The sequence below is a fragment of the Pongo pygmaeus genome, chromosome 6 (genome assembly GCF_028885625.2).
Source record: "Pongo pygmaeus isolate AG05252 chromosome 6, NHGRI_mPonPyg2-v2.0_pri, whole genome shotgun sequence".
NCBI classification, from domain to species: domain Eukaryota; kingdom Metazoa; phylum Chordata; class Mammalia; order Primates; family Hominidae; genus Pongo; species Pongo pygmaeus.
In genome coordinates this window covers 157,503,956-157,524,677 of record NC_072379.2, presented here as the reverse complement: position 1 = coordinate 157,524,677, position 20,722 = coordinate 157,503,956, and the positions used below count along the sequence as shown (strand labels likewise).

The 20,722-nt window shown below is 49.6% G+C and overlaps 1 protein-coding gene across 3 annotated transcripts in view; it reads left to right on the top strand.

The window, feature by feature from the left end:
* PTPRN2 (protein tyrosine phosphatase receptor type N2) overlaps nt 1–20,722 on the top strand; it is a 1,025,817-nt gene that overhangs the window by 243,538 nt on the left and 761,557 nt on the right. For all 3 annotated transcript variants that reach the window (XM_054495208.1, XM_054495209.1, XM_054495207.1), the window contains one exon: nt 7,151–7,264. In XM_054495208.1, the coding sequence (XP_054351183.1) occupies nt 7,151–7,264 (114 nt within the window). The remainder of the gene's footprint in view (nt 1–7,150; nt 7,265–20,722) is intronic.

Sequence of the window (20,722 nt, the reverse complement as noted above, 5' to 3'; positions counted from 1 at the left end):
GCTCTGCATCCTGGGCATTCCTTCTCTCACTGTCTTTAGCACTGTCCATTCCGTTCCCAGAGGTAGTGGGGTCCAGCCTTCTGTCTGCACAGTGAAGGGGTTGTGTCCTAGAACTCTGAAATGTGGGGCCCCCTGGTTTACTGAGTCCCTGAGATCGGAGTTCTGTGGGGTCCAGCCTTCTGTCTGCACAGTGAAGGGGGTTGCATCCCAGAACTCTGGGGGTGTGAGGCCCTCCAGTTCATTGAGTCCCTGAGATCGGAGTTCCAGGCCAGGCAGAATTCCTGTTGGGGGACGCCTGCCATGTCTCGCCTCTCCCAGCCGGGCAGCAAGAAGCCTTCCTTCCTGTTTTGGAAAAAGACTCATTCTACAGAACGTCTCCCAGAATATTCCCCTCCCCCACGAGCCTGTCTGTGCATGGGCTCGGGAGAGTGTGGAAGGGCCTGGTTGCTGCTGCTGGCGGAGGGATGTGTGCTGTCCTGAGGTTCACCTTGCAGATGACTCCAGTCTCTCCAGGTCTCTGGCCTCCATGACTACCATCCTCGCTTAGCCATGATCCCCTGGGTGGGGCTGCTCCGTTCACCTGCCGTGGGCTCCTGGCAATCTCCAGCCCTTGCCAGGGAGATCTGTTTTAAAATGCAGACCCATTCAAGAGCCTGCCCTACCTGGAACACCACCCAAGTGGAGGTGGCCTCCTCTAGCTCCTGGGATGAAGGCCACTGCCTCTGATTCCCGCAGGCTCTGCACAATCTGCTTGAGTGGCTTGACTGGCTTGGTGTCCTCTCCTGCCTGATCCAGAACTGCAAGGCCTTGTCCCCACTGCCCACTGGGGCTGACCAGGGCCGGGGCTGACCAGGGCTGGGTGCTGCCATGCACGGAGCTGCTCCCTTAGCCTGGAGTGTCCTCGATGTCCTCAGGCCGGCCGCTGTTCGTTCTCTGACCGCTGGGTGAGGTCGGTGCCCTCTGTCAGGCTCTCTCGTGCCCTTTTTTGCAGGCTGTCCACAATTATAACCGAACCATCAGTGGTGAACATCTGTTGTCCCAGTATCCTGGAAGCTCTGGAGCATAGAGCCTGCAGTGTCTGCTTTTTTTGCGTGTGTGTCTCCCGGCTGTCCTGGCCCAGCCATGCAAGCAGGACACAGGGCAGAGCTGTGCCTTCCCTGGGACAAGGGTGTGGGGTGGAGGCAGCCGAGCAGCAGGCATGGCACTGACCTGCTCCCAGAACAGGAAGGGGCTTTGCGAGGCGCAGGCAATGCTGGGGACAGAAATGACGAGCCGTGTTGATGACAGCACACAACGCTGCAGGGAAGACAGAGGGAGAAGGCATGAAGCCGTCATCGAGGAGCGCCTGGGGGTTAGGCTTCCACCCAGAGGCACGGGCAGTGTCTGCCGGAAGAGTTTATGATGTTGGATTAGCGGCATCCTTGGGCACGCACAGTAAGTTTGGCAGTTAAACACGTTAGCGGCTGTGCTCATGTGCATGTATGAGTTAGCAGCTGTGCATGTGTTTCTGTGTAAGAATTCACATATACACATATATTTGCACACACGAGTGTTTTGATGGTGATAGTAGCCGAGGACGGGTGGACAGGGAGCCCACAGTTTTCACAGGCAAACCCGTTCTCATCTCCCATGATTTTCAGACAGCTCCCAATTTGAACTCAGTTGCCCGCGGTGAGACTTGGAATCAAGGTTGCACATGGAATGCCCGTTCTGGACGAAGAGCAGGACCCTGGTTCTGAAAGTCTCATGGACGGGCTCCATCACCCAAGGCCTCCTGCCTCCACTGAGCTGTGGCGATGCACTTCCAGCTGGGAGCTCGGCATGGCCTGCAGGGCTGCAGAGCTGGACGGGTCAGTCCGGGCTTCGATGATGGGGTTTTGTCGATAGGCTGCAGGGCCATGGTGCAGGAAACACAGAGTCAGAAGTAGAAGACAGTTCATAAGGAGACCCCGAGCAAGGTCAGATCCCAGGTGGGGTCCTGGCCGTGTCCCAAGAATACGAAGGCAGGAGTCCCACAGAGGAGGGGGCCTGAGGGTTAGGGGCTCTGGGTAGTTTCTAGGGTGATTAAATGGTCAGCGGCGAGGCAACTTCAGTGTACCACTTCCCAGGATTGTTTCAGAGGCCGCACTGCACGACTGAGATGGTGGAGCTCAGCCTGGACTGGTGGGAGCTTAGGTTCTCTGGCTCCGGCACCTCTGCTGTGTAGATCACCCCTGGCGTCCTGACTCTGGAGTCTCATCACACCTGATGCTTTCCTGATTGAGATTTCACTTTCCAGTCCTTTTCTCTAGTATGTTCATAGAGACCTTTTGGGGTCCTGCCTATTAGCCAAGTGACCCAGAAGAACACAGCAATAGTTTCAAAATTCTGGCCACATAAAATTCTACAAAATGTATTTAGAAATTTCCTTAATTTTCTATTTCACTGCTAGGCATGTATCCATATTTGGGGGAATCCAGTAGCCCCTTAAAATCAAGCAGGTAGCAGTGAACCTGGGCATGATCTGTGGGAGCTTCTGGGCTCCTTCCTTCTGGTCACAATCTTCTTCAACAAGACTTATTGCTGAGTATTTACTAGAATAAAGGACACCCATATCATGAAGTCCTTTAAATACGGAGATAAGGATGAATTTCATTGTTGAAAAATGCATTGGATAAAAAATCATGAGATACCGATACACACCAATGACAGCAGCCAAACGCCAGAACATCGATGCCACCAAGTGTCACCAAGCGTTGCCGAGGACACAGGAACATCGACGCCACCGAGCGCTGCTGAGGACGCGGGAACATCGATGCCACCGAGCGCTGCTGAGGACGCGGGAACATTGACGTCACTGAGTGCTGCCGAGGACGCGGGAACATCAATGCCACCAAGTGTCACCAAGCGTTGCCGAAGACACAGGAACATCGACGCCACCGAGCGCTGCGGAGGACGCGGGAACATCGATGCCACCGAGTGCTGCTGAGGACGCGGGAACATCGATGTCACCGAGTGCTGCCGAGGACGCGGGAACATCGATGCCACCGAGCGCTGCTGAGGATGTGGGGACATTGACGCCACCCAGTGCTGCCGAGGACGCGGGTGACAGGGGCGCCATCGCGGCTGCTGGGAGTGAAAAATGGCGCGGCCACTGTTAGGCTGATTGTCATTGTCGAGGACAGTTTGGCGGTTTCCTACAAAACTAAGCATACTCTTACCATATGAGCCAGCAGTCACTCGTGTTGGTCTTTACCCAAAAAATTGGAAAATTAATATCTGCAAATACCCTTTGAGGGAGACTGTGTGTGTGTGGGAGGCTGTGCGCATGTGTGAGGGAGACTGTGTGCATGAGGGAGGCTGTGTGTGTGTGTGAGGGAGACTGTGTGTGTGAGGGAGGCTGTGTGTGTGTGTGAGGGAGGCTGTGTGCGTGAGGGAGGCTGTGTGTGTGTGAGGGAGGCTGTGTGTGTGTGAGGGAGGCTGTGTGCGTGTGTGAGGGAGGCTGTGTGCGTGTGTGAGGGAGGCTGTGCGTGTGTGAGGGAGGCTGTGTGTGTGTGAGGGAGGCTGTGTGTGTGTGTGAGGGAGGCTGTGTGTGTGTGTGAGGGAGGCTGTGTGTGAGGGAGGCTGTGTGTGTGTGTGAGGGAGGCTGTGTGTGTGTGTGAGGGAGGCTGTGTGTGTGTGAGGGAGGCTGTGTGTGTGTGTGAGGGAGACTGTGTGCGTGAGGGAGGCTGTGTGTGTGTGTGAGGGAGGCTGTGTGTGTGTGAGGGAGGCTGTGTGTGTGTGTGAGGGAGACTGCGTGAGGGAGGCTGTGTGTGTGTGTGTGAGGGAGGCTGTGTGTGTGTGTGAGGGAGGCTGTGTGTGTGTGAGGGAGGCTGTGTGTGTGTGAGGGAGGCTGTGTGTGTGTGAGGGAGACTGTGTGCGTGAGGGAGGCTGTGTGTGTGTGTGAGGGAGGCTGTGTGTGTGTGTGAGGGAGGCTGTGTGTGTGTGAGGGAGGCTGTGTGTGTGCGTGAGGGAGGCTGTGTGTGTGCGTGAGGGAGGCTGTGTGTGTGTGTGAGGGAGGCTGTGTGTGTGTGAGGCTGTGTGTGTGAGGGAGGCTGTGTGTGTGTGTGAGGGAGGCTGTGTGTGTGTGAGGGAGGCTGTGTGTGTGAGGGAGGCTGTGTGTGTGAGGGAGGCTGTGTGTGTGTGTGAGGGAGGCTGTGTGAGTGTGAGGGAGGCTGTGTGTGCTTGTGTGTGAGGGAGGCTGTGTGTGTGTGTGTGAGGGAGGCTGTGTGGGAGGCTGTGTGTGTGAGAGGGAGGCCGTGTGTGTGTGGGGGAGGCTGTGTGTGTGGGGAGAGGCTGTGTATGTGTGTGGGAGGCTGTGTGAGTGTGAGGGAGGCTCTGTGTCTGTGAGGGAGGCTGTGTGTGTGTGAGGGAGGCTGTGAGGGAGGCTGTGTGTGTGAGAGGGAGGCCGTGTGTGTGTGTGGGGGAGGCTGTGTGTGTGGGGAGAGGCTGTGTATGTGTGTGGGAGGCTGTGAGTGTGAGGGAGGCTGTCTGTGCTTGTGTGTGAGGGAGGCTGTGTGTGTGAGTTTGGCTCTGTGTGTGTGTGGGGGGAGGCTGGCTGTGTGAGTGTGAGGGAGGCTGTGTGTGTGTGTGTGTGAGGCTGTGTGTATGTGGGGGGGAGGCTGTGTGTGTGTGGCGGGGAGGCTGTGTGAGTGTGAGGGAGGCTGTCTGTGCTTGTGTGTGAGGGAGGCTGTGTGTATGTGCGTGTGTGAGGATACATGGAAAATATCCCTACTTTCCACTCAATTTTGCGGTAATCTAAACTGCTCTAAAAATAAAGCCTATTAACAATGCACTGGGAATGGTGTCTGTGTCCACTGCGTTCAGCACAGGGATAGTCTAAGGCAAAGAGAATCAATGGTTAGTTTATTTCAACTGTCAAGTAGTTAAAATTATTAGCTAAAACTGATTTTAAAAGCACAAACTATATTATGCATTATATTCTATATATTCTAAATGTTTAAAAGAAAGTTTTCAAGAAAGTCTAATATGTATTATTCTAAAATATACTTATGACATTGTATGCAAGAAACAAAATTTAAAGAATGAGGCTGTTATGCTTGAGAAATGATTTGCTTGGAACTTTCCAAAATTGATAGGAATTGTCCTGGGCCATTTTTCTTTATGAAAAGCTGAATGATTTGATGAGTTTGCTTGGGAAGGGGATTCTCAGCTCCATGTTGGGAAGCATTGACTGCTCACAGATGTGCTTCTCTTATATTTGGCACCAAATCACCAAGCCCTGTGTGCAGATACCCGGAGTGGCCGAGTGGGGCCCGGACCAGCCAGGCTCTGCCATGCCCTGAGCTGGCCACACACGTCCACCCCGGGGATGCATTTTCCAATGTGTGCAAGAGGCCGGGAAGCTGCAGGCAGCTGGCACCGTCACTGCTCTGGGGCCGGCCAAGAGTGCCCTCCTTCTGAAGGTGGGGAGTGCAGCTCGCGGGCTCTGCTGCTGAGTGGAGCCCTGGGCTTCTGAGCCTTCCTGGCCTCAGGGATCGGAAGACGCTGCTGGCCTTGGCCTAGGATTAGGTGGTCACCGACTTGGGCCCCGCCTGGGGGTCCAGGAACCTGGCTTTTGGTTCTTCCCGGCCCGTGGCGCACTCCCTCCTCTGTGGCCCGAGGCCTTGGTCCTGAGGCCTAGGAGAGTTCTGCATTGTGAACACGGGGGCTGGGCCATCTCAACGTGCTGCCCAATTCCTGCTTGTTGCCTTTCTATTTTCAAGATATTTTCATTTGAAAAGTAGAGTACAAACATTAGGTGTGTTTGAAGTCATTCCTTATTTTCCCTCTTTGCCCCTTTCTCCTTCCTGCCCCTCTTCCCACTCCTACTTGCGCTGAATGGTTCGTGTCTGAGGAAGGCAAAGGAGCAGGCACATCTGCCTGTGTTCCCGCCGTGTGGTGCGGCCTGTCCATCACGGACCGTGGCGGGGCGGGGGGGGCGCCGGGCTCTGCAGACGTGTCCCCGAGAGCCCTCTGCCTTTGTGTGGCCTCGCAAGGATTTCGGGCCGGCTCTCAGACAGGAGGCAGCGCGGCCGGGCTGCACGGAGGGAAACGGCGCAGGCCTGGCGTCTCCTCCTCGTCATTGTCCGCCCGCCCGCGCAGCTGCCAGGCTGCCTCCCGGATTCCCTGGGCTTTGCAAAGTCCCATAGAAACCCGCAAGACGCTTGCAATACTCGAGGTTATTTTCTGCTAATCACCCGGCCCCGTCGTCGTGAGCATATATGTAATATCAGACCAGCAATTACTGCGTCAGCCTGGCCCTGGGCAAATGTGTTCTGCTAATTACACTTGTTGCATTTGAATGGCTTTCTTCAGCCAAGCTGCAGGACGAAGCCTAGTGAACAATAAAAGAGACCATTTCCCCTTCCGCCCGGCCCGAAGCTGCAGATGGCCGCCCTGTGTGGAAGCAGTAGCGCCTGAATTAATCTTTTGTGTGCACCAAAGAAGGTAATTTGAATGTTTGAAACCCCACAGGAAGCTTGTCTCAAAGTGAACAATTCGCCGAATAAAGACTAATTAGGGACTAAATTAATTAGAAGGTGTGGTTGGAAAGGATGTTGATGAGCAGAGTCTGCCATTTCAGACAAATGGAATCGAGCTAAATAAATTAGTCCCCATTAGTCCCACATCGTTCGCCAGCCTCGCGCCTCTCCTGCGCCGCCGGAAAGCAGCCCGGGAAGCCGTGCTTGCCTCCCACGCAGCCCGGGGAGAGACGTCTCCGCCGATCTCTGTAGCTCCTGCAAAGCAATATTTATATTTCCTGGGTGTTCTGTTTTTCATCTGGAAAACTGGCCTGGAATGTTATTGACTTTATTTTTTTGTTGTCACTGAGTTGTCAGAAGCAAGTTTTACATAAAAAATGTGAAATTACATGAGAGCTTGGGGGGTACGGAGGAAAGTGGAGTGACAACATTGCAGCCACACTGGACTTTCTCTCCACCTTGGCATTTGTGTTTTCCGTGATGCTCGGTTTTTATTTCACAAACCAGCATTTTCCGGGTGCTCCCGGGTCCTAACAAAACCTCACGGCGGCACATGATCAGAGTGCATTGCAAGGACGTGTGTGACACCTTCCTGCCCTCTGAAAATGAAACGTCTCGTTCTGTCTTATCTCCTTCCCTTCTCACAGATGGAGTGTTTGGAAGGTGCCAGAAGGTTCCGGCAATGGACTTTTACCGCTACGAGGTGTCGCCCGTGGCCTTACAGCGCCTGCGCCTGGCTTTGCAGAAGCTCTCCGGCACAGGTAGGGCGGGCGTGGGCCGAGGCTCAGCGGCTGCCACACTGAACACCCGCACGGGCTTTGCTTCTCCTCCTGGGTGGTGAGGAGCTGGGACGGACTGAATCCGCGAGTGTGGTGGTGGAAGGGGCAGGTGGGAGCCGGGCACTGGGCTCACGGGTGCTTCCGGCTGGGATCGTCCGTTCCTGGGTTTGGAGGAGCCCAGGCCTGCTGCCTCCTGTGTCCGAGGGAGGAGATGCCGGGAGGCTGCAGTGGCCCGCAGCTGGGCCTGGCGCAAGGTAGGCAGGCATCGGCTGCTTATCTGGGCCTGGCTGGGTCTGGTGCAGGCGTGGCTCGGCCTGGAGAGAATCAGCCTCTGCCTGTCACTGTTGTTGTGAAATTTTTGATGCAGGTTGTCCCTGCAGGGGTGATGGGAAGATAATTTTAAAAATTACGATAATTTAAACATTATATATGGCAACATGGTAGGACCAGGGAATTCCCGGAGCACCGGCCCACTGCTGCCCTTCTTTGACTGTGAAGTGAGGTCTCTTGGTCAGAAGCAGTGTTGTGTGGACACCATGGTGATGGATAAGGCGTTCCGAGTCCACAGATGGTAGTTCTGGTGGGAGCACTGTGCATAGGGAAGGGAAATCCACATCTGGAGTAAGGGTCTAGTCCAGCAAGGACCATTCCCAGCCCCTTCCACAGGCGAAGCTGCCTGCGGAACCACCTGGCCCCTGGCGGCTGGCTGATCACCTCGGGGAATGGTGTCATGTTGGGGACGCAGTGATGGTCTTTGTGGTGGCTGACTGGGGACTCAGGGTTGGCCACAGCAGGGCTGGCCTTGGTGAGTGGGAGCCCAGGCGTCACCTCCAACTCTGCCACCGTGGCCACTTTGTTCATGGGCCCACAGGGCAATGGCAGGGTGGCTGGGGAAAGAGGCTGACCGGTTTCCACAGAACAGGTCACCCTATCCACTTGGTTATTAAAATTCTCCTCTGCTGAGGTTACTCTTTGGAGAACATCACACGGGGCATTCATATCTTAGTACTTTGTACCACTTCATAGACGTCTATCTAATATGTCTCTTCACCAGTTGCCCTTGTCAACAATGTTTCCAGTCATATTCTCTCCGAGTCCCTGGCCCTCCAGCCAACCATTGGCCACAGCCCATTAATTCATAAGTAATCACACATCTGGCCGTTTCTCCTTCCAGGCGGAATCACCAGCCAGGTGCACTGCTTGAAGTTCTGCTCACAGGAGGGTTTCTGTTCACCTCGGTCCTTCAGGGCATCCCGGGTTCACCTCCGTCCTTCAGGGGGTCCTGGGTCCACCTCCATCCTTCAGGGGGTCCCGGGTCCACCTCCGTCCTTCAGGGGGTCCCGGGTCCACCTCCGTCCTTCAGGGGGTCCCGGGTCCCGGGTCCGCCTCCGTCCTTCAGGGGGTCCCGGGTCCCGGGTCCCGGGTCTGCCTCCGTCCTTCAGGGGGTCCCGGGTCCGCCTCCGTCCTTCAGGGGGTCCCGGGTCCCGGGTCCACCTCCGTCCTTCAGGGCGTCCCGGGTCCACCTCCGTCCTTCAGGGGGTCCCGGGTACACCTCCGTCCTTCAGGGGGTCCCGGGTCTACCTCCGTCCTTCAGGGGGTCCTGGGTTCACCTCGGTCCTTCAGGGGGTCCCAGCATGAGCGGTGTGTAGTACTACACGTGTCTGCTTTTGGGTGGTGTCTGTGCATTACACAGAACCACCCACAAACAAAGCCCAAGTCACCTGAGCCCAAGGTCCATGGGGAACCCTCCACAAAGCCAAACTGCAGGTTGAGAGGGAGAAACGCATGTGGTGGTGCGGGCCAGGGTGCCGGGCTACTCCCTGATGCACACTCCAGGCCACACTGGACTCCTGAGCCCTTTCCCCATGGGAGCCTCCAGGGCGGCTTGGGCCCAGCTCCTGCTCCGTATGTGCCACTGTCATTTGGCGATGGAGTGCTGTGCGCAGCACAGCTTGGCAGGGCACGTAGATATGGGTATCAATGTAGATGACACAGACGGAATGCTGCCCACGCAGGGACAAACATGGAGTGAGTCATATTGAAGGAAGGTTGTGTGAATATTCAACTGTGTCACATTTTCTGAGTTTGCTTGTCTGTGAGTCTTACTCTGTGTTTCACCCTTCACTTTATTATCTTGAGAAGAAGGAAAAGCCTTATTTAAAGAGCCAACAGATGAGCTTTTGCCACGCTAATGGCTGGATGTGAGAGTGGAGGCCAGGGGTCTTTCAATGAGAATGGGCGTGGCTCTTTCAGAACTTCTCCTGAGCCTAATTTCAACCCGGCTCTAGGTATGTATGTAGCTATCACCATGTGCTGGCAACTGGCACTGAACGTCATCACGTTTCTGTGCTATCCTGTGCTGAGATGTGGCGGGGGCAGCGTGCGAGAGTTCACCTGAGCTCTCTTCTCATGGGAACTAGTGCCGCAAGTGCTCCGGGGCCCTGCCTGGGTGGTGTCTCGGGATGAAACGAAATCAGAGAATGCACAATACGCTCAGCCTGACAAACTAGAAAAAAAACAAGAAATTTAAGGTGAGTTTCAAAAGGAGAGATAGAAAAATATCTAGTGGCCCCGAATTCTCCAACAGAGATGAATTTTCTTACCTATGATTTTAAAGCAATAGCTTTCTCTAGTTTGTCTCATATATCCATGAATTTAAATTACAGGACAATAATCTAACCAAATAATGGCAAAAGGTAACTCCTAAGGAAAACCATCTCAGAGAAAATTAATATTGTGTCGAGTGTCAGGCTATGTCCACATTCCTGGCACCTGTTATTGAGGATAAGAGCATCTTTATGGAGACGGAGTCCCAGGCAGCCCCACATGGGGATGGAAGGTGCCAGGCAGCCCCACGTGGAGATGGGGGGTCGCAGGTATCCTTGTGTAGAGACAGGGGTCCCAGGCAGCCCTGTGTAGAGACAGGGGTCCGAGGCAGCCCTGCATTTCCAGTCTTGCTCAGGCCCAGGCTGAGCGTCTGCCCAGGTGTATCAGAACTGCCCATGGCCTGGGCAGCTGGAGTCCCCTGCCCAGCTCCATCCCCAGGGGCTGTGTGTCCTGGGCTGTTGGACTCTCTAGACAGTGAAAAGTCATCTTCTGCATTGTGGGGACACAGAATTGCTGACACCTTCCCAGCTGGTTCTGACACAGCTGTGGGGTGTGTCCTGGGCTGGGCATTTCCAGCAAACCCCGGGGATGACCCTGTGGCAGGAGGAGGACCCTGTGGCAGGAGGATGACCCTGTGGCAGGAGGCCTCTTTGGTTGCCAGGGCCGTTGGTGTGTCTAGTCCAGGATGCAGGCTTCTGGAAGGTGGGCATGCTGTGAAGGCACACGTACCTGCACATGCATTCACATGCTCATGTGTAGACACACACATTTGCACACATACTTGCACACTCATTGACATGCTCACGTGTAGCTACACACGCACACACACCTGCACACACGTTCACGTGCTCATGTGTAGATACCCACACACGCACACATACCTACACACACATTCACATGCTTACATGTAGACACCCCCACAATATGCACAGACACCTGCACACACATTCACATGCTCACGTGTAGATACCCACACACGCACAGACACCTGCACACAGATTCACATGCTCACGTGTAGATACCCACACACGCACACACACCTGCACACACATTCACATGCTCACGTGTAGATACCCACACACGCACACACACCTGCTAACACATTCACATGCTCACGTGTAGATACCCACACATGCACACACACGTGCACACACATTCACATGCTGACGTGTAGCTACCCACACATGCACACACACCTGCATACTCACATGCTCACGTGTACCCACACACATGCACACACCTGCACACTCATTCATGTGCTCACGTGTAACCACACATGCACACACACCTGCACACATTCACATTCTCACATTTAGACACCCCCACAATATGAACACACATGCACATTCATCCACGTGCTCACATGTAGATAACCACACATGCACACCTGCACATATTCACATGCTCACGTGTAGATACCCCCACAACATACACAAACCTACACACTCATTCATGTGCTCACGTGTAGATACCCACACCTGCATACACACCTGCACACATTCACATGCTCACATTTAGACACCCCCACAACATGCACACACACCTGCACACTCATTCATGTGCTCACGTGTAGTTACCCCCCACACATCTGCACACTCACATGCTCACGTATAGATACCCACACACACACACACCTGCACAGTCACTCATGTGCTCATGTGTAGATACCCACACATGCACACACACCTGCACACTCATTCACATGCTCATGTGTAGATACCCACACGCACACACACCTGCACACTCATTCATGTGCTCACGTGTAGACACAGATGCCCACACACCTGCACACTCATTCACGTGCTCACGTGTAGATACCCACACACGCACACACCTGCACACTCATTCATGTGCTCACGTGTAGATAACCACACATGCACATATGTCTGCACACTCTCACGTGCTCACATGTAGATAACCACACACGCACACACACCTGCATACTCATTCACGTGCTCACGCATAGAGACAGATGCCCACACACCTGCACACTCATTCACTTGCTCATGTGTAGACCCAGATGCCCACACACTTGCACACTCATTCACGTGCTCACATGTAGATACCCACACACACCTGCACATGCATTCACATGCTTACCTGTAGATACCCACACACGCACACACCTACACACCTGCACACTCACCTGCACACACACATGCTCACATGTAGACATGCACACACATGCGCACACACCTGCACACTCACATGCTCACGTGTAGACACCCCCACACATGCGCACACCTGCACACATATATGCTCATGTGTAGACATCCACACACATGCACACACATCTGCACACACACATGCTCACATGTAGGCACCCACACACATGCATGCACACCTGAAGGAAAGAATCTCAAATCCCGGTGTCTTCCTGAGTTTTGTCAGCCTCACATGGGGGCAGTGTTTGGGTAGGGAGGTTTTGCGTGTGGGTGTCTACACTTGAGCACGTGTGTGTGCAGGTGTTTGTGCATGTGTGTGGGTGTCCACATGTGAGCACGTGTGCGTGTGTGTCTACACATGAGCATGTGAATGAGTGTGCAGGTGTGTGCACACGTGTGGGTGTCTACATGTGAGCACGTGAGTGCATGTGCAGGTGTGGGTGTCTACACGTGAGCACGTGTGTGCATGTGTGTGTGCGTGTGTGGGTGTGTACACGTGACCACGTTTGTGCATGTGTGTGCACGTGTGTGTGGGTGTGTACACGTGAGCATGTGCATATGCAGGTTTTTCAGGATTCCAGAAATGATTCTGTCTTGGTAACTGCGCTTGAAACAGAGTTGGTCCTGTGCTTCTGCCTGTGGTCTTCATCCAGGCCACTTCTTGCAGGTGCAGTTGTCGGATTCATTGACAGACAGCTGCTTGCGCGGCCTTCAGAGCCTTCTGCACGAAGGAGGAGGGTAAATGGGAGTTAATTTCACAACCTTCTTCCTCCATGTAGATGTATACAGCACAGAACAATGTTTTTTACCATTCTTGTCTACTACAGGCAGCATTATTTCATGGGCAGACACACTGCTCTCTCATGTATGTTTTTTTTTTAAAAAATACATTTTGCTTCTTCTGACAAGCCATTAAAATTCAGCATTTAAATGTCACTCGTTGGCATGCAATTTGCTGTCATGAAAACGACTGTGGATTCATTTCTTGGCAAGAATCTTCTGACTTATTGAGCTGCGTGTCAGAAGCAAAAAGCAAAAAAACCAGATATGTACATAAAACAGTGTTATTCATTAAAAGAGAAGGAAAAGAAATCCCTAAACAATATGGACTGGAACACAGAAATCCAAGGCTGGCCACACGGGTCCTGGCCGGGATGGCGTCCGGGGAGCTGCTGCTGGGGACGTGCTTGCCGGCACAGGTCAGGGGAGTCGGGTTCTGCCTCCTCCTCGCCCACTCTCCTTGCCTGCGGCCTCCCTGTGCTCGCATGGCTTGTTTTAACTCCCATCCTGGGCCCTTGGAGCTTGGAGGCTTTCCTTCTTGCTGAGAGGAGCTGAGATCCACCCCCTACCCGACCTCCAGGCAGATGTGTGGTGCGGGGTTGGGGAGAGAGAACGTCTGGCTCATGTCTGGTGAGCACAGGTGGGTGTGTTGGAGTCACGCATGGCGCTCACCCTCCGTGGGACTCGCGCTCTGTCCGGCTCAGGGCTCACCCTCCGTGGGACTCGCGCTCTGTCCGGCTCAGGGCTTACCCTCCGTGGGATTTGTGCTCTGTCTGGCTCAAGCTGCGCAAGGCAATGGAGGAACCTCCCCGGGCAGGCCCAGCGGCTCCTTCCACCCAGCCCCCATCTCCAGCCGGCCATTTGTGAGGCCCTCTGCTACTGAGGTACACTGTTTCCAATTCCTCATTCACAAGCTCTACCTTCCACAGGAGCCCAGAGCATGAACGCATCCGGCCATGGTCCTCACTACTCTGGGAGGAGCACGACCTCTTCTCCACCATCCGATAGTGTGTTCCTCCTTTCCCAGGCCTCACAGAATGCTCTTTTTGTCTGCATCCTCCCAGCATTCCGTTCATGATGGCCGAGCTGTTCTCTAAGAGACACTGCTTTGTCTTCCTTTTGATCTCTCAACACAAGCACTTTTAAAAATCCATCCACGTCAAAGGAGGCTTGTTCCAGCACACACCTCAAGACTCTTTCAGCCTCAACAAGTTTCCCAGACCCAAAGCTGCTTCTGCATTTTTAGGAATTTGTCACAGCTGTGCCCCTACTTCCCGGCGCCAGTTTTTCTCTTGTTCGAGTTGCTGTTACAGAAATCACATGGCGTGGGTGGCTGAAACAGCAAACATTGATTTCTCACAGCTCTGGAGCCTTCCCCAGATTTGGTATCTGGTGGGGGGCGGCTTCCTGGTTCATGGGTGGCATCTTCCCCCTGTGCTCATGTGGCAGACGGGGCAAGGAAGCACTCTGGGATCTCTTTTTTATGGACACTAATCCCACCTGCATGGGCGCTGTCTTCATGACCTAATTACCCCCAAAGCCTTCACCTCCTAATGCTGTCACACTGGGGATCAGAATTCCAGCACATACGTTTGGGGAGGATGTCAACATTCAGTGTGTATCATAGCATGTGTATCCTATGACCATAGTGTATCTCACTGGTTTTTATATTTGAGCTAATCTTTTATTCCTGGGATAAGTCTTACTTGACCATGCTGTAAAATTCTTTTTATATGTTTCTAGATTTAGTATCTTAGTGTTTTGTTGAGAATTTTTATGTCCGTATTTATAAAGGATATCTCTTAATCTTTTGATATCTTTGGTTTTGGTATTATAGTAATACATAACTTGTCAAATGCATTAGTCAGGGTTCTCTAGAAGGACAGAACTAATATGATAGATGTGTATGTAAAGGGGAGTTTTTTAAGGAGAACTGACTCACACGATCACAGGGTGAGGTCCCACAATAGGCCCTGAGGAGCAAGGAAGCCAGTCTGAGTCCTAAAGCTGAAGAACTTGAGGTCCGAGTTTCGAAGGCAGGAAGCATCCCACAGAGGAGAAGCATGTAGGCTGGAAGGCTAAACCACTTTTATGTTCTTCTGCCTGCTTTTATTCTGGCCATGCTGGAAGCTGATTAGATGGTACCCACCCAGACTGAGGGTGGGTCTGCCTCTCCCAGTCCACTGACTCAAATGTGAATCTCCTTTGGAAACGCCCTCACAGATGCACCCCGGATCAATACTTTGCATCCTTCAATCCATTCAAGTTGATACTCAATATTAACCATCACATCAAATTAATTGAAGAGTATTCTTTCTTTTTTTTTTGGAAGACTGTGAAAGGATGGTGTTAATTCTTCCTTAAACATTTGAAGTGAAGCTATTGCAAATGGAAGCCATCTGATCATGGGCTTTTCTTTATGAGGTTTAAATTAATCATTCAATTTCCTTAATTATTATAGGCATATTCAAATTTTCTATTTCTTCTTGAGTCAGTTTCAGTAGTTCATGTCTTCATAGGAATTTGTCAGTTTCACCTAGATTATCTAATTTGTTGGCATATGAGTACTTATAGTATTCCTGTATACTCCTTGTAATTTTTATGTCTGTAAGATCATTAATAATGTCTTTCCTTATTTTTTGAGTTGCTTTCTTAGTGTTTGCTCAGAAGATTAATATTTTTAATTTTATTAACACCAAGTTAATATTAATTTAATTATTAATTAATTCAACTTAACATTAAGATCTTTATAATAATCTAGTTGAATTAATACCAACGTAATTTTCAAACGCTCTCTGTCATTTTTTCTCTTTCCCTCCTTTGTGCTGTTATTGTCATGAAAATTATATCTTTATAGATTGTATGTTTATCAACATGGATTTATAATTATTGCTTTATGCAGGTTTTTTTTAGAAAATTAGTTAGGAGAAAATAAATGTTACATACTCAAATATTTGTTCTGTCTTTCATATTTACTAAATAATGACCTTTACTGTTGCTGTTTATTTCTTCATTTGGATACAACTCACTGTCTAATGTCCTTTCATTTTTGCCTAAAGTACTCCATTTAGAACTTGCTAGGGAAGGGTTGTTAGCAAAAATTCTCTTTGTTTTTTGTTTGGGAATGTATTGATTTCTCCTTTAGTTTTGAAGGATAGATTTTCTGAATATAGAATTCTTGGTTGATAGACTTTTTTTCTTTTAGGACTTTGAATATATCATTCCACTGCCTCTTGGCCTTCATAGTCTCAGATGAGAAATTAGTTGTTAATATTATTGAGGATCATTGCCTATTTTCTGTTGCTTATCACATAATATCTGAAACTGGGTAATTTATAAAGAAAAGGAATTTATTTCTTACAGGCATCTGGGCTGAGAAGTTCAAGGTTGAGGGGCAGACTCAGGTAAGGGTCTTCTTGCTGTTGGAGACTCTCTGCAGAGTCCTGAGGTGGCACAGGGTATCACATGATGAGGAGGCTGAACATGCTAGTGTGCTAGCTCAGGTCTCCCTTCCTCTTCTTAGAAAGTCACCAGGTCCCCTTTTGTGATAACCCATTAATTCATTAATTCATGAATGGATTAATCCATTCATGAGGGCAGAGCCCTCATGACCCATTTACCTCCTCCCTCCTGATACTGCCAAATTAGGGATTAAACTTCAACATGAGTTTTGGAGGGGACAAATATCTAGTCCATAACATGTGTGACAAGTTGCTTCTCTCTTACTGCTTTCATTAGATTTACTTTGTCTTTGGGTTTTGAAAGTCTGATTTTGATGTATCTAGGTGTGGCTGTCTTAGAGTTTATTCTACTTGGAGTTCATTGAGTGTCTTAGATGTGTAGATTCATGTTTTCCATCTAGTTTTGGGAATTTTGGGTCATTATTTCTTCAAATATTCTTTCTACCTCATTCTTTCTCTCCTACATCTGGGACTTCCTTTACATGTATCTCAGTACATTGGATGGTCTCTTACAGATTTCTAATTTTTTATTATTATTTTTTCTTTCTGTTCCTCAGACTGGATAATTTCAGTTGACCTATTCTGAAGTTTGCTGATTCTTTCTTCTGCTGCTAAGATCTGTTGTTGAGCTGCTGTACTGAATTTTTCAATTATTTTTGAAATATAATTTCTATCTCTTTATTTGTATTCTCTATTTGATGAGACACTATTTTCCTACTTTTATTTAGCTCTTTAGACATTGTTCTTACAGTTTTTGGAGCACATTAAAAATAGCTCATTTAGTCTGGGCACGGTGGCTCATGCCTATAATCCCAGCACTTTGGGAGGCCGAGGCGGGTGGATCACTTGAGGTCAGGAGTTCAAGACTAGTCTGCCCAACATGGTGAAACCCCGTCTCTACTAAAAATACAAAAATTAGCTGGGCATGGTGGTGCATACCTGTAATCCCAGTTACTTGGGAGGCTGAGGCAGGGGAATCAATTGAACTTGGGAGGCAGAGGTTGCAGTAGGCTGGGATCACACCACTGCACTCCAGCCTGGGTGACAGAGCAAGACTGTGTCTCAAAAAAAAAAAAAAAAAAATAGCTCATTTAAAGTCTTTGTCTTGTAAGCCATTTGTCTTCCCCAAGAACAGCTTCTATTGTTTTCTTGTGGAAGAGGCACATTTGCATGTTTCTTTGAATGCCTCAAAAAATTTTTAGGAAAACTCGATATTTTAAATAATATAGTGTGGCAACTCTGAAAACCAGAACTTCCCTCTCCTTAGGTGTTATTGTTGTTGTTGTTGCTGTTTATTGTTGTTTGCTTGCTTAGTGACTATTCTGAACTAATCCTGTAAAGTTTGTGTTTTTTCGTCATGTGTGGCCACCAAGTCTCTGCTCAGTTTGGTTAGTGGTCAGATGATGACCAGACAGATTGCCTTAAATGCCTAGAAACAAGCCTCAGTCTCTGCTGAGGGTTCTGTGTGAGTGTGGGGCATACCTTCAGCCGTCAGACAGGCAGTTCACAGCTCTGTTGTAGCCTTCACTTCATACTGGCCCAGAGCCTCTACATCAGCCAGGAGTGAGAGCTTAGAGCCTCATGTCTTCCCTGAGTGTGCACAGCCTGGGCAGGCACACAGCCCTGCATGTGTTGTGGCCATCCATATTCCAAGGATCATGTCAGAGCTTTGCAAAGCACCTGTGCACATCTCATTCTCCAGCTTTTCCTTCAAGCTTTCTGGTTAGCCTATTGTTTGTCCCAACCATTATCCTCTACCTCAGGCAGCTGGTAAGTAAAACATTGTCTCTAAATGTTTTCAACAAATGCCCCCAGGGAAAAGACTTTTCACGTATGTGAGCTTTGAGTTGGATGAAATAAAGACAGCCTTTCCAGTGGGTTCTCCAGGGAACAACCAGACAGGTCAAGTAGTGACAATTCTCTGGGAATGGGGCTTTGAAGGTACTCTAACTCCACCCTGTGCTTTCTGGTGGCTTCCAGGCTGTTGGTTTTAACTGCCATTGTGGACTGCTCATTTTCAAGCCTGTGGCAGAGCTGAGGAGAGGGAGCTGGAAATAGGGTGAGTTAAGATGCCAGGAAGTTCGCTGTTCTTGCTGAGATTCAGCCATTTCTTTCTTTCTTTCTTTCTTTTTTTTTTTTTGAGTAAATTGCTCTGATTTCTGCCAGCCTTTAGTTAATTTCCAGAGTTCTGTAAAAGTTGATTCTGATATTTTTGGGTGATTTTCTCATTGCTTTTATGAAGGAGGGAATGTTTAAGGTTCTTTGCCATTTTCACTGATGTCTACAGCTACTTCCTAAGGCTGCTTTTCTCTGGTCCTCTCCTCTACGTTCATCTGGACATTGCCTTGGGGATCACTAGCTGGGGACAGCTTCACTTCGGTTTGATTTAAGTGTGATCTTGGTTTGTTGATTTCCTGGTCTAGTTGCTCAGTCTGTTTTATGTGGGAATTGGGGAATACCCAAAAACAATGCTGCCATGACCACATCCATCTTTTTTTCCTCTTTCTGTCTCCACCTCCCTCCACCGCTCTCTCCCTCTATCTGTAGCTCTATGTTTTGTCTAATATAAAAATGAATCTCTATTTTTTCTGTTGTCCTTTCCTTGTTAAAAATAACTGTTGGGTTCCTCTGCACCGAAGGAAAGAAGCCACTCTTGGCTTTACAGTATAAACCAAAAATAAAATTCTAAGTCCCCCAACCAGCTGAATGGACCCCTCCTCTTGGCCAAGGGTATTCTAAAGTAAACCTGAAACACTAATTCAGGCCATGATGGGAAGGGGTGTTTGGACACACCTTATTCGACCCTCCTCCCTTGGTGTCCAGGCACAGCTGACCAGCGTTAACATTGAAACAGAGGCATGAAGACCGACAAAGCAGGCCCTTTGCAGCTGTAAGGTAACGTGGCAGATTGCAGGCCCTGAAAGAAATGGAAGTGTTTTACCCCAAAATATATTTCTGCGATATATTTAAATGGCTTGCAAAGCTGTCTCTCCTGGGAAATGTCTACATTCTGTAGAGAATCCCTTTTCCTTTCCAGGTCTTTTCCCTGATCCAAGAGGGAATTAACTAAGAGTCTGGCACCTTTTCAAGTCTGATAAACGTTGACCATCTATTCTTTCTGAAGCCTGCAACCTGGAGGCTTCATCTGCATAATAAAAACCTTGGTCTCCACAGTCCCTTATCTTAACCCAGACACTCCTTTCTACCGATTCCAGGTCCTTAGATAAACTCAACCAATTGCCATTCAGAAATCTTTGAATTCACCTATGCCCTGGAAGACCCTGCTTAGTGTTTTCCGGTCTTTCTGGACCAAGCCTGTGTACATCTTAGGGTATTGATGGATGTCTGATGCCTCCCTAGCATGTAGAAATCCAAGCCTGTGTACATCTTAGTGTGTTGATGGATGTCTGATGCCTCCCTAGCATGTAGAAATCCAAGCCTGTGTACATCTTAGTGTATTGACCGATGTCTTATGCCTCCCTAGCATGTAGAAATCCAAGTCTGTGTACATCTTAGTGTATTGACGGATGTCTTATACTTCCCTAGTGTGTAGAAATCCAAGCCTGTGTACATCTTAGTGTATTGACGGATGTCTTATGTCTCCCTAGCATGTAGAAATCCAAGCCTGTGTACATCTTAGTGTGTTGATGGATGTCTGATGCCTCCCTAGCATGTAGAAATCCAAGCCTGTGTACATCTTAGTGTATTGACCGATGTCTTATGCCTCCCTAGCATGTAGAAATCCAAGCCTGTGTACATCTTAGTGTATTGACGGATGTCTTATACCTCCCCAGTGTGTAGAAATCCAAGCTGAAGCCCATCCACCTTGGGCACATGATCTCAGGCTCTCCTGGGGCTGTGGCCTGGGCCATTGGTCACTCACGTTTGGCTCAGAATACATTTCTTCAAATAGTTTTCAGAGTTTGACCCTCTTCATCAACAAGAGCAGTAGTTGTCAGCCCTGATGTTATATTAAAATAACTTGGGAGCCTCAGAAACCATGGTGTCTGGGGCCTTACCCTTCAAAGATTCTAAATTGATTTGTCTCATATGAGGCCTGCCATCAGTATCTCCTAAAAATTCTCCAGGTGATTTCAGAGTCTTCATATTTATTTATTTCCATGAATAAAATGGGACTAACACTCTCTGAAGCTTGTTTTATGTACCAACAATATGAATGGCTTTCTTCTTATTCCTGTCTTAAATTTTTATCCGGCTGTTTTAAGGTTTACACATTGAAAGCTTAATGACATTTTAATCCTGTATGGTAAATTAGTATATTTTGTTAAAATTTTCATAGAATAATGGAGAAGGGGATACTGGATATAGTATAAAGCAGTAAAATTTTAAAAGTAGTTTTAACTCACAGAGTTCTACTAGTGCTTTCCTTTTGCTGTAGGGAAGTTACATCTCTTTATTAACAGATT